The sequence below is a fragment of the Pongo pygmaeus genome, chromosome 1, assembly GCF_028885625.2.
Source record: "Pongo pygmaeus isolate AG05252 chromosome 1, NHGRI_mPonPyg2-v2.0_pri, whole genome shotgun sequence".
Taxonomy (NCBI): Eukaryota; Metazoa; Chordata; class Mammalia; order Primates; family Hominidae; genus Pongo; species Pongo pygmaeus.
In genome coordinates this window covers 127,033,763-127,047,561 of record NC_072373.2, presented here as the reverse complement: position 1 = coordinate 127,047,561, position 13,799 = coordinate 127,033,763, and the positions used below count along the sequence as shown (strand labels likewise).

The 13,799-nt window shown below is 33.1% G+C and overlaps 1 protein-coding gene across 2 annotated transcripts in view; it reads right to left on the bottom strand.

The window, feature by feature from the left end:
* Nucleotides 1–13,799, bottom strand: part of COL11A1 (collagen type XI alpha 1 chain) — a 243,202-nt gene that overhangs the window by 14,515 nt on the left and 214,888 nt on the right. For both annotated transcript variants that reach the window (XM_054450666.2, XM_054450675.2), the window contains exons 55-57: nt 6,990–7,043; nt 6,714–6,821; nt 6,174–6,227 (exon numbers count right to left, since the gene is read on the bottom strand). In XM_054450666.2, coding sequence (XP_054306641.1) covers nt 6,174–6,227; nt 6,714–6,821; nt 6,990–7,043 — 216 coding nt within the window. The remainder of the gene's footprint in view (nt 1–6,173; nt 6,228–6,713; nt 6,822–6,989; nt 7,044–13,799) is intronic.

Sequence of the window (13,799 nt, the reverse complement as noted above, 5' to 3'; positions counted from 1 at the left end):
AACACAAAATACAGTCCTTGTTGTGAAATTATACAAGTGAAACTACGCAGGCAACAGATGCTGCTGGAAGTGAAACTGATGCTAAAAAACGATTTATATGTGACTCATGAAATTAGGGCCACGATAACCTAGATATGTCACTACTGCTTGCCACAAGTCCTAAGGCACCCAGAAACAAAAGCAAACTGTTCATATGGTTTCTCTATGAATTAGAATTATTTTGATAGAATTGAATTAGCTCAATTATAATTTCAGTAATAATTTTCATCATGGCTCTATGACAGCAAATTGTTTTAACTTTTTACCAAAGTACATCATAAGTCACCACTATTGTATCTTCTACAAGGCTACCATGAGTAATATTTTCCTCTATCTGGAAACACTCTATTTCTTCAGTGTAAAAAAGCACATTATATCCTGGTCCATAATTTTTGTGAGTTTAAAGTATTAAGAACTATGGATCTGATCCAAGCAGTGTGATGTACTAGGAAAAGCATGGGTTCAGAATAGGATAGGTCTGGCATAGATACCAAACTCTCTTCTTAGCTACTTAAATTAATTGGACAAATAGAGCTTCAGTTTTCTCATCTGCAAGCTGGGGACTACAATTCCTATCTCATAGAGCTGCTGCATGAATGAGGATGGGCCCTCCCTATTCTTTAGTTTCTGAAGGCTACTTCTCAAACCGAAACTGTGAATATCAGGAAAGAGCAAGAATAGTGTTAATATAAATTAGCCCTTGTGTAACAACGGTATTTTAGACTATTATTAGATATATTTATGTTTTTTAATTCATAACTGAATTTGAAATCTCTAAGTATTAAAGTGGACAATTTCCCTACATTATTCAATTAACAACAGAAAAAGTTGTTTTCATACAAGCACATGCAGTTTTAAGTGTAGATATGCTTAATAATAATATTCTGATAAGGAGAAAATTACTAATCCTCAGAGTCAAATTTATATGAATTTAGTTACATTCTCTTTTGTATAAGAATAAACGATCATCCCGCCCTGTTAAATCTCAGACAAAAAGACCACAATGAAATTGTCAAATTCATTTTCAAGTATATAGTTATCTTCCCATTACTGGGGCTTCGCTCTCCATAGCAAAAACTGTATAAACAGTGAAGCATAATATAAATTTGACTTATTATCATTAGTTTTAGATATGCTACAGATAAATACCTGTCAACTTTCTCATCCCATTCTAATAGAAAAAGCTAAAATGGCAAGAAAAGAACTACTAGTGATTCTAATTGCTCAAGCTTAGTGAAAAATATATTAGACACTATTTGTGTTTTAAATGCATTAAAAATCCTTTCCATAAATATTATTCATGAAGAAGTTAAAGATAATGAGTATTAATTTATCTAAGCTAATAATCTCTCATAACATTATAAACTACATCTAAAGATGAATTTGCCAAATAAAATCAGTTTTTATTTTCATCAGCTGGAAATAGAAATTGGTATGATATTGAGAGCAGTTATAAATAACCCTCTGAACCTGAAACAGATCAAAAACATCAACTCTGCATATAAAAATGTTATTCTAACTATACATATTTTCTATTTTTCTCTTTCGGATATTGTAAATTGAAAACCCCCAGGGAAATACATAATTCATAAGTAATAAAGTAAAAAGGAAAACAGGGATGATACATTCTTAAGTGTCTAGAATACAAAAGCAAACATTTTCCCCTGCAGTATTATGCTTTCTGGAATATTTGCTTTGATCTGCATTTCAAAACTCTAGTTCATTGAAATTTAAAGAAAGTGCAGATCCTACACTTTATTTAAAATATAAAATTGTGGAATAATATTTAATCTGGTGAAAACCAAATGCTTTTTTATTTAAACCTTTTTAATCATTGTGGAATGCTACCCACATCACCTTTGTCTACAGATAACTTAAATGTAGTATTAAAGAAATAAACTCTAATTCAGTATCCCATCCTATCTTTTAAGTTTTTATTGTTTAAAAAATAATGCCATCAGATATTTTATTTAACATTTTGTTATCAAAAGCAGAAATGTGTGATAATACTAAATAATCTTGTTTGAACATAAATGCTAAATAATTTTTCAGCTGCAGTAAAACAAATAGAGTCTTAAAAGAATAAGAAACAAAACAAAATAAAACCTTAAAGCTAAGACAGATGTTAATTCTGACTTCAAAAAATCAAATACATTTTAGTTTTAAAAGTGACGAAATCATTTCAATTTTGACTTTGTATAAGAGGGTAGAATTTAGACACCATCATTCTTCTCTTTAAAACACTCAATTGGCCAGGCTTGGTGGCTCATGCCTGTGATCCCAGCACTTTGGGAGACCGAGGTGGATGGATTGCTTGAGCCCTGGAGTCCAAGAGCAGCCTGGGCAACTGTCAAAAACCTATCTGTACTAAAAATGCCAAAAATTAGCCTGGTGTAGCGGTACAAACCTGTAGTCCCAGCTAACCGGAAGGCTGAGGTGGGAGGATCACCTAAGCCTAGAAGGACGAGGTTGTAGTGACTCGTGATTGTGCCACTGCACTCCCGCCCCGGTGATAGAGTGAGACTCTGTCTCAATAAATAAATAAATACATGAAACATTCAGTCTTATTCCCATTTAATGTTGTTTGACTACTAAAATAGTAGTATAATTCAACCAATATAAAATTCTAATGAAAATTTTAAAAATCCTTTAAGAAACCATGATAAAATTATATTATACCCACTCTAGCAGAGTCCCACTTAAAAAAACGAACTCGAATAAAGTTATTTATATAGGCTGACCATCATCCTTAGCTTTTGATTAGCTTCCATATGTGCTATTTATCTTTTTTATTTTTGAAACAGAGTTTCACTCAGTCGCCCAGGCTGGAGTGCAGTGGTGTGATCTTGGCTCACTGCAACCTCCACCTCCCGGGTTCAAGCTATTCTCCCGCCTCAGCCTCCTGAGTAGCTGGGATTACAGGCGTGAGCCACCATGCTCAACCCGTATGTGCTATTTGTCAATCTTCAATTCCATACGGTGATCTAAGTACACATTTGTAGTGTGTGTCTGTGTGTGTGTGTGTGTACACCTATACACATATACAAATGTAAATATATGTTGAATTCATGTTTATAAACAAGTTTTTTACCATGTGAAATATGTACTTTTTCAAGTAAAAAATAAAAACTATATCATATCTGACTCTAGTAGAGCTGATAACATAGTGTGGGCAGACACCAAGCAGAAATCACTTTAAGAGTTTAAAAAATCAGTTTGTTTTACTCTACCCCAAAGAATTTCATATCCAGAAACTTCCTATAAAATTGTTAAACTTATCTATGTGTGTAGTGGATGTTCTGTTAGATATTTCAATTGTCTAAATAGGTAGCTGCCAATCTGGAGAGATGAAAGTAGGCAAGTTGTACTTACTGAACAGCTAAGTTGTATTTAAAAGGTGGGGAAAAGGGGAATGTCTTGGTAGCTTTATCTCACCAGTAGAAACAATACAGTAGGTAGTTACAGGCAGCTTCTAGAAGGGGAAAAGAGACCCAATAGGTACTTGTGGAACTCCAATGATAAGCAAATTGAAGCCTGTGTAGATTTGGATATGGATGTGAATATATGTTACAATGAGGAAAAAATTCATCATAGAGAAAGTATTATTATTATAGCTTTCACACAGATTAATTTCAGAGATTAATAGAAACCTCTATGAATTTCCAAATCTCGTTAATCTCACAGCCACTGTGTTATCCACACTTAGACCTCTCTGTTCCTTCTTTAATAATCATATGATATTTCTAAACAGGGAAGGGTCCCTAGAGGAAATTACATTTAAATGGTCCAACTCTGTGTATATCTAGTATCCTCTGCTTGAGTCTATCATAGTACTTAACATGTTAACACTCTAACTTTTGTAAGTATAATTGTACTTGTTGATCTCTTCCATTTGCTTTAATAGTCAACAACTTGCATAAGGTTTATTGATGACACACATGCATGAATGAGGTCAAATTTAGTTACTTTCCACTAAGAATATGAAATTGATTGGTTTTCAACATATTTATCATTATTTCATTCATTTAATGATTCTTGATTTGGTGCTACTAGGGCTAATTGGTGATGTAAAAGTGATTTACAAACAATTCATTTAATTGACTTAAGAACCCCATGGTGTAAAAGATATCCATATCCCAATTTATCTCATTTAAACTTTAGAAATATCACTGGATAGAGGCTAGCAATATTCCCATTTTATAAATGAAGAACTTAAAGCAAAAAAATAAAATAAAATAAAAGGTAATGTTCCTAAAGTCATCCACCAAGTAAGTGGTAGTGCTTGTTTCTGAACCCGGGAGTTTGCCTCTAGAGTCGATAAACTTAACTAGTAACCATAATAAGTTACTTCTCATTCTGATTTAAAAATTACCTACTAAAATAAATCTTTCTTAGTTGAGTTGAAAGGCTCATTAAATTGCCATAAATGGCATTTTGAAGATGATTTATCTGCCCATCCTCACCTCATGAAGACCAAGTAGCATTTTCATTGAGATTACATATCACAAGTCAAGACTAATTAAAGCTATGAAAAAAACTACACATTATTGTCACATCGTAAGTACTCTCCATAAAACAAGCAGTCAGAATGGAACGTGCCCGTGCAGCTCACTTCTGATGCTTATCATTCCGCTTTACCTAAAGGATTTGGAAATTATTCTGTCCTCTTGCGCTGTAAACTCACATTTATTTAAAAGACAAAAATACAAAAGTTTGTATGCCAAATCAGGTGGTATGTCAGAAGGTTTTATTTTTAATATTAGCTGAAGGAAATCTCCAGCATGGTGCTTTTTATTTCATCTGCAGAAAGGTCAAAATATTTACTGGAAAATCTTAAATAACAAGAAAAAATCTCTGGCAAATTTTAGAGTGACATTAAGGCAAGGTATTTTTTCCTTCCAGGCTCTGACTCTGGGCAGTTATGAGTTTATCATATCTAAGGAGAATATTCCTAAGTAATGGTACAGATGTGGAGCTGATCCTGCTTCAACCGGGGCCCTTTTCCTAAGCTGATGAGATAATGGGCAGAACTGATCATCTCCTGCTTGAAATCTACCAAAATTTGATAACTCTTATCTAGTTACTAAATAAGTGATCTTTAAATTCTTCAGTGAAAGTTTAAATAATCTCTTTAAAACTTATGAAATATTTGGTAGGTATGCTTTGCATACCAAAGATGCTGTGGCATCTTTGTTAAAAGGAATAACCAAAATTCTTCCTGAATGAATTGTGAATCCCACTTGTGATGGCTTTGTGCATATGTTTCTATCTCTGAGATAATTAATATATTTATGATAAAAGGCATTTGAATAAATTTTAAAATATCATATAGAAGGACTTAACTAATACTCACCACACATACGAGTGCTATATGTATGACTTGCCATTTTGATTAATCACTCCACACTTAACTATTACTGGATAATGACACTCAAAAATCTCTACCATAAGATATATATATATATAAAGCAACTAAGTCACCTAATAAGGAATTATTTTAAAGGGCAAGTCTTTTATTCTCACTTTTTGCCCAAATTTGTATCAAGTATAACCTCGGATCCTATAATAAACTCCACCTATGAATAGTATCCCAGTCAACAAAATGCTTTATTGCATTTCTCATGCATGTTGTTTGCACACAGACTTAATAATAGTGACCAAGCTTCAGTGTTACAGTAGCCATATCTTTTTTCACTGAGTTTTATTGTTTTATGTTTCAGCCTGTATGACTCACGAAGAGAACAATTTGTTTGGTCAAAGAATCACTGTATGCTGGTGCCAGCATACTTTTTAAAGTGAAATGCCAGGAAAATAAGTGTAACTGCAAGCGTTTTAGGGAACTATCCAGACTAGGAAAAACACTGGCTGGATCATTAGTGGCATTTCATTCAGAGTGCAAATATTTTTTTTCATCCAAAGTGCATAAGAAACAAACAAATCTTCTGATCAAGTGGTTTATTTTCCATATACCTATCAGTTAGGATTACTTTCCTCTAAGACAAAATAATATACTTCTTGGACTATTAGAAAAAATACAAACCTATTTATAAACTAAAATGTCAAAAATTCTAGCTAATAAACAATTTTGTTTTAGAAACTCTCACTTTTTAAATGACTGAAAAGATCTTACTCACCATAGGACCAGGTGGTCCATCTTGGCCTGCAGCTCCAGGGAGACCTTGTTCTCCCTAGAGAAAATAAAAATGATTGATTTTTAAAATTAATAAAAGAATACATATTTATTTATTTATTTTAAATTTTAGAAATACAATAAGAAAACAAAGGAAATATCACCCTTAAGTTCCACCATATGGAGGACATCTACAAATATTGTAAATAATTTTGTGTCTTTACTATGTGTATATGTCTATATTCAAATACACACCTATATATATATACATAGGTATATATATAAACGTTTCACATCATTGAAATTTTAAAATTTAGTTTTCTATTTACTCTTTATAAGTTAGTGTTTCACCATGAACTTATTAAATAAATGATATACTTAAATATTTGAAGAGTATCTTTTTTACATTATATTTACAGAATTCCCACAAAATTATCCACACGATAACTTATGAAATAACACTAACATAGGCACCTTCATTCATAATTTTTTTAAAATAAAAATGTTATTTTCAAAATGGCATCTTTTTAACACAGATGCTCACCACAGGACCAGGGATGCCCCGAAGACCTTCTGGACCAGGCTTTCCTGCAGGTCCCTGAGGACCGACTGGGCCGGTTTTTCCAGGAGGACCTTCTGCACCTGCTTCCCCCTGTTAGGAAGTAAAATATGGGAGCACATTAATGATGAGAAAATAATTTTATTATTTTATTAAATGTACTGAAAAAAGTTGATCAGTTTATGCATGAAATTTTCAAATATAATACCTATTATATATAATATATATTATATATATTATGTATATATTATTTTTTTTTACCTTAGCGCCTTTTTCACCTTGTCTTCCCTCTACACCTGCAGCTCCAGGAGGACCCTATAGACATAAGATTTATTGTAAAATATGTATCACATATAAAAGTAATGTTAATGAGCACTTGTTAACAAACACTAAACTTTAGTTTGTAACAGATGAATTAATTGTAGTTTTCTATCACTCTTTGGTTTAAAACATAATAAAGAAAATCAAAACCCATTTTATGGGTTCCTCTTAGAATACTGAAAAACAGCACAGATTAAGTATACTACAGATAATCACTTCACATCAATATAAGAAAGCAGTAAAAATAAAGTTTTTAAAGAAATGCTGATGAATTAAAATTGCCACCCTGAGTGTGTTAAATACTGATATATAATTTATCTTTATTATTAGAAATTAATTTAATGTATCTACTTATATTCTACTTGTATTCTCATATGTGTTTTAAGAATGGCCCCTTTCTTAATCTTAGAATATGTGTATGTTCATGCATTCTTACAGGATCACATAACAACTAAAGAAACACAATATTTTAAATTATGATGGTCAACAGACACAGTATTTTCATTTTTGAGAACTATGCAATTCACATAAATAGGTAAAATGAACACAAATATCACTTTTTAAATCCTAATATTAGAAGTAAAATTGAAAAAAAATTACACTTTAGATGCCATCCAAAAGCATAAGTACAGAACGACTGAAAAAGAAACTTAATGATCTCCAAGAAACTGCTTTTCATTTTTTACCCTCAGACTCTCTTGTTTTTCTATTCATTTACTTTAATTTTCATAATAAATTATGCTCAAAATCATTAACTGAGATTGGGGTTGGTGGTTGCAGAGAGTAGTCATGGTGGTGTTAATTGGTGAGAATAAGGCGAGGCAGGAGGTTGACTTTTCCTTTTCAGATGCCATATTAATATTTTAATGGTGAATATATCCCAGCCTTTTATATTGTATTTTAAACTGAGTATCAATAGTGGTGGATGATGAGAGGTTGCTTGGAGGGTACAACATGCATTGCTTCAGTGATGGATGCACTGAAGGCCCAGACTTCATCACAATATAATATCAGCATAGCAAATTGCACGTGTACCCCATGAATTTATACACAAAGTAAAGATGAATAAAATGAGTATCCAGCACTTCAATTCCATGAACTCATTTTATCTCAGAAAGAGTCAATGATGACATCATTAGTAATGATTTTCTCAATATCATTCCTATAACTTTATCTATTATTAGACAGTCATTGTAACTCAACCCAAAGATAAAAAATGTATGAATTCTATGGGTAATCTCTTGAGGTGGAATCAATATGCTAATAATAATATATACATTAAAACTTCGAAAGACATCTTTCAAATTTCATATTTAAGCAAAAGGAATTCTGTATTGAGCCATGAATTTCAAATTTGTTTTATTGTTAAAATGTTGAGCCGGAAATTATTTTGGTGTGATCTTTAAAATAATAACATACGCAAAGTAGATACAACAATAATAATGATTATTATTTTGGAAATAGAAATAATGATATTCAATGAAATAATAGCTTTTCCTTATTCAATGACAGTTTTTCCTTAAACTTGTAACATAATGATATGTGGGCTTAACCTGAAAAGGTTGCATTTACAAACATGAAGTTTATAGTAGAAAAGATTTATCAATACATGGCTTTTAAAAAAGCAAGCCATCTATTGTCTAAAATCGGAAGGAAAATATCACCTTTACTTCAAAGGAGAAAGAAAATCAGAATTAGAAGAGCCTAGAGAATTTTAACATAATTAAATGACAATACAGCAACTAAATTGTGATTAAAATAAAGGGCTTCTTGTCCCTAAATAATTTCTTCCCTCTGTGAACAAATATCTGTCATAGTAAAAATTTTTTATTAAATGACTTTGTTCTGTTCTTTTTCTCATTTTTCCCAATTTTATTTATTCCTTATATGTTTTCCAGATGACAAAAAATAAGAAAAATGACGATGAAAGCAGATATACTTTTCCTGAGAGAGTAGTAAGTCAAGTGGGACCTAACAGAAGGTGTTAAGGTCATGAGGGCTCATGAATTGATTAATAATAAATACAAAAGGGCTGAGGCGGCCAGGCACAGCAGCTCATTCTTGTAATCCCAGCACTTTGGGAGACCAAGGCAGGCAGATCGCCTGAGGTCAGAAGTTCGAGACCAGCTGGGCCAACATAGTGAAACCCATCTCTACTAAAAATACAAAAAATTAGCTGGGCGTGGTGGTGGGCACCTGTAATCCCAGCTACTCGGGAGGCTGAGGCAGGAGAATCGATTGAACCCGGGAGGCAGAAGTTGCAGTGAGCCGAGATTGCACCATTGCGCTCCAGCCTGGGAAACAAAAGCAAAACTCCGTCTAAAAAAAAAAAAAAAAAAAAAAACTGAGGCTGTGAATTTGATGTCTTGCTCTTTCGAGTCTGCTCCTTGTCCTTCCACCATGGTATGACACTGCAACAAGGCCCTTGCAAAATGTGGCCACTCAATCTTGGATGTCCCATCCTTCAGCCAATAAATCTGTGCTTATTATACATTACAGAGTCTGTGTTATTCTGTTATAGTAGTACAAAACAAAGACAATGCCTACGGACAAATTCTTGTCCCAATAATTTATTCCTCATATGTTTGCATAAACGAAGGGGCAGAAACTTAATCTGGTGAGCTCTTGCTGCACTTTCATGAAGTAATGAGTGTTCTTATTGAAGAATACCTTATAAAAACATAACACACTAAAATAGGGCCTAGTTAATTCTCCACCAGTAGTTATTGTTATAACAGATTTTTCTGCTCAAGAGAACTATTCTTCATATAAAGCATCTAATATAATCTTCTTTCCACTATTCAAGTTTTACAGTATGATTCTGTAATTTAATTATTTTTCCACTCATGTCACAAACATTTAAATATCCCTTATATTCCGGAATGTGCTATGCATATAAATAACGAGTAAAATCAAATCCCTAAGAAATTCACAGAATTTAGTCACAAACACATATACAAAAATTAACAAATAGAACACTGTAAAATAAACAAAGATGAGATCAGTGTACAAAATATGTACAATGATCCAGTTAGGCAGTATAGAGGATTTTCCTAAAAACCTAGTCTCTGATCTGAATCTTACAGTGTGAGTTGATGAGAGAGGGATGGCTTCTTCTAACACTTTACCTTCTGATCACTCACATGCATGCTTAAAGGAATAAGAATGGAAAGTACATGATAGTCTTTATGGACCTGCTAAGAGTTCACTTAGGCCAGTAGCTAAGCATCTATGCATTTGTCTTCCTATGAGGCAGAATATTAGGGTGCATGATTATGTGGTGACTTGAGAGTTAGGGAGGAAAAAAGAGAATTGGAGGAAGGCAGAGACTTGGCATATGGAGATCTTGATTTTTTAATATTAGCAACATAAACTGCCAAATTTAGTATCCAATTAGCTATTTGGATAAACAGACATTTTTGAACATGTTAAATGAACAGGAATTTTTGTTTCCCCACATTAAAAAATTAGAACAATTTTCCCAAAAGTATTAAAAACATTAATATTTAAAATAGTTTAAAAATAAATACATTTGATTCAAAATTTTTAGAACCTTTAATACTCCTCTTGAACTATGAATCTCCTAGAAGGATATATAATCTCTGCAGCTGTTCTCAAATTAAATGCAGACCTTGTTTTCATAATGACCTTACTTGGAAGGCACAGTTTTGTACCACACAGAAATTTTAAGTGGATTTATAATTTATTTTATTATTACAATGTACTTTCTATCTATACATTTATATTAGAATTTTTCAAAGGATTTTGTAAAAGAAAATGTCTGAATTTGAAATTTGAATTAATACTATATATATTATAATACTTTATATGTATGTGCATATATATACACATAGTACATGCATATACAAGGTACACACATATATATATACTATATTATATATATGATGTGTGTGTGCATAATTAGTTAAAACTTCATCTGTCATAACCAGTTAATAACAACAGTTACCATTTTAATTTTTTATTGTGAACTTCCCTTTGGCAATATGAGCTGAATTCAAATTTCCATTTAATATGTGCATTTTCAGGTTATAATGCTTAAATTATTTTGGTCAGCTCTAGATTTTTTTTGCAGTAAAAGGACATGGAACTAGCTAAAATGATAACTTTAGTATTAAAAGTCCATGGCTTATTGAAACAAGCTGTACAAATCTTCCAGTCCCTTAAGGAAATATACATTCATTCTCAAGTATTACAAATGCATGACAGAAAGTACATGTACTATGAATGATAATGTAATTCTCCTACTTGTTTAATAACCATTAGAATTTTCTTTCTCAGTATCACTGCCACTTACAACATTGCGATCAATATTCTGTTAGGAAGTTTTATTATCATTCATGCGTAAGATTCAATCACAGAAAAAAAGTGGTAATACTTTTGAACACATTTCTTGTCATTGCTACTTCTGCCATAAGATATTATAGAAAAAAATTGTGACTTTTTTATTGTATCCACAGTGGGAAAGTAAGGATCTGAGAAATGTTAATTTCCACAAAATATATACAAACCTAATTTAAGATTAACATTTCTAGATGGACTAAAGGGAAACAGATTGTAAGGCAAATCTGTATTCAACAAAACCACGAGCCTGTAGAACAGATATTACCTTACTGCATAGAAATATGTTCTTGCTATTTTCACAAAAGTGGTGTTAAATTGATTGCTGCATAAGATATTGAACCCAAAGGTTTGTGGTGACAGTATTCTCAAATCAGTTTCAATTTATAGAATTCACTCTGCATTATACCCCTCTATGATTAGATGTTTGTGTTCACCTGTGGTATAGACAAAGTGACCTCACATATGTACAGTGTATAAACAGAGTGATCTCAGTTATGTGCAGTGCTTTCTTCTTTTCGACACAGGGTCTCACTCATTTGCTCAGGCTGGACAGCAGTGGCGCTATCTTGGCTCACTGCAGCCTCAAACTCCTGGGCTCAAGCTATTCTTCCACCTCAGCCTCAGAGTACCTAGGACTACAGGCTCATGTCATCATACCTGACTAATTTTTGTAGTTTTTTGTAGAGACAGGGTTTCACCATGTTGCCCAGGCTGATCTCCTACTCCTGAGCTCAAGTGATCCTCTTGCTTCAGCCTCTCAAAGTGCTGGGATCTTGAATTAATTTTTGTATAAGGTGTAAGGAAGGGATCCAGTTTCAGCTTTCTACATATGGCTAGCCAGTTTTATACAAAAATTAATTCAAAATGGATTAAAGACTTAAATGTTAGACCTAAAACCATAAAAACCCTAGAAGAAAACCTAGGCAATACCATTCAGGACATAGGCATGGGCAAGGACTTCATGTCTAAAACACCAAAAGCAATGGCAACAAAACCAAAATTGACAAATGGGATCTAATTAAACTAAAGCGCTTCTGCACAGCAAAAGAAACTACCATCAGGCTGAACAGGCAACCTACAGAATGGGAGAAAATTTTTGCAACCTACTCATCTGACAAAGGGCTAATATCCAGAATCTACAAATAACTCAAACAAATTTACAAGAAAAAAACAAACAACCCCATCAAAAAGTGGGCGAAGGATATGAACAGACACTTCTCAAAAGAAGACATTTATGCAGCCAAAAAACACATGAGAAAATGCTCACCATCACTGGCCATCAGAGAAATGCAAATCAAAACCACAATGAGATACCATCTCACACCAGTTAAAATGGCAATCATTAAAAAGTCAGGAAACAACAGGTGCTGGAGAGGATGTGGAGAAACAGGAACACTTTTACACTGTTGGTGGGACTGTAAACTAGTTCAACCATTGTGGAAGACAGTGTGGCGATTCCTCAGGGATCTAAAACTAGAAATACCATTTGACCCAGCCATCCCATTACTGGGTATATACCCAAAGGATTATAAATCATGTTGCTATAAAGACACATGCACACGTATGTTTCTAGCTGCACTATTCACAATAGCAAAGACTTGGAACCAATCTAAATGTCCAACAACGATAGACTGGATTAAGAAAATGTGGCACATATACACCATGGAATACTATGCAGCCATAAAAAATGATGAGTTCATGTCCTTTGTAGGGACATGGATGAAACTGGAAACCATCATTCTCAGCAAACCATCGCAAGGACAAAAAACCAAGCACCGCAAGTTCTCACTCATAGGTGGGAATTGAACAATGAGAACGCATGGACACAGGAAGGGGAACATCACACACTGGGGACTGATGGGGGGTGGGGGGAGGGGGGAAGGATAGCATTAGGAGATATACCTAATGCTAAATGACTAGTTAATGAGTGCAGCACACCAACATGGCACATGTATACATATGTAACAAACCTGCACGTTGTGCACATGTACCCTAAAACTTAAAGTATAATAATAATAAAATAAAAATAAAAAAAAAGGAAAGAGAGAGAAAGGAAGGAAGAAAGGAAGAAAAGAAGGAAGGAAGGAGGAAGGAAAATTAGTGGTGCCTTTGTTTGTACCCTGAGTTGTTAAAGCACCCATATAAGTTTAAAAAAAAAAAAAAAAGTGCTGGGATCATGGGTGTGACCAAATACCTCTTTCTCAGTTGACTCATAGTTTAATAACTTTATTATTTCTTAAACTGGTCTTAAATCTCTACTGTTTGACGAATTCATTTTATTAAAAAATACATGAAGTTGTCATGAATTTAAATGCTTCTATTTTTGGTAACTGTTCTCATAGGAAACTCTTTACCATATATGTCACATGAATTTGCACCAAGGAATAA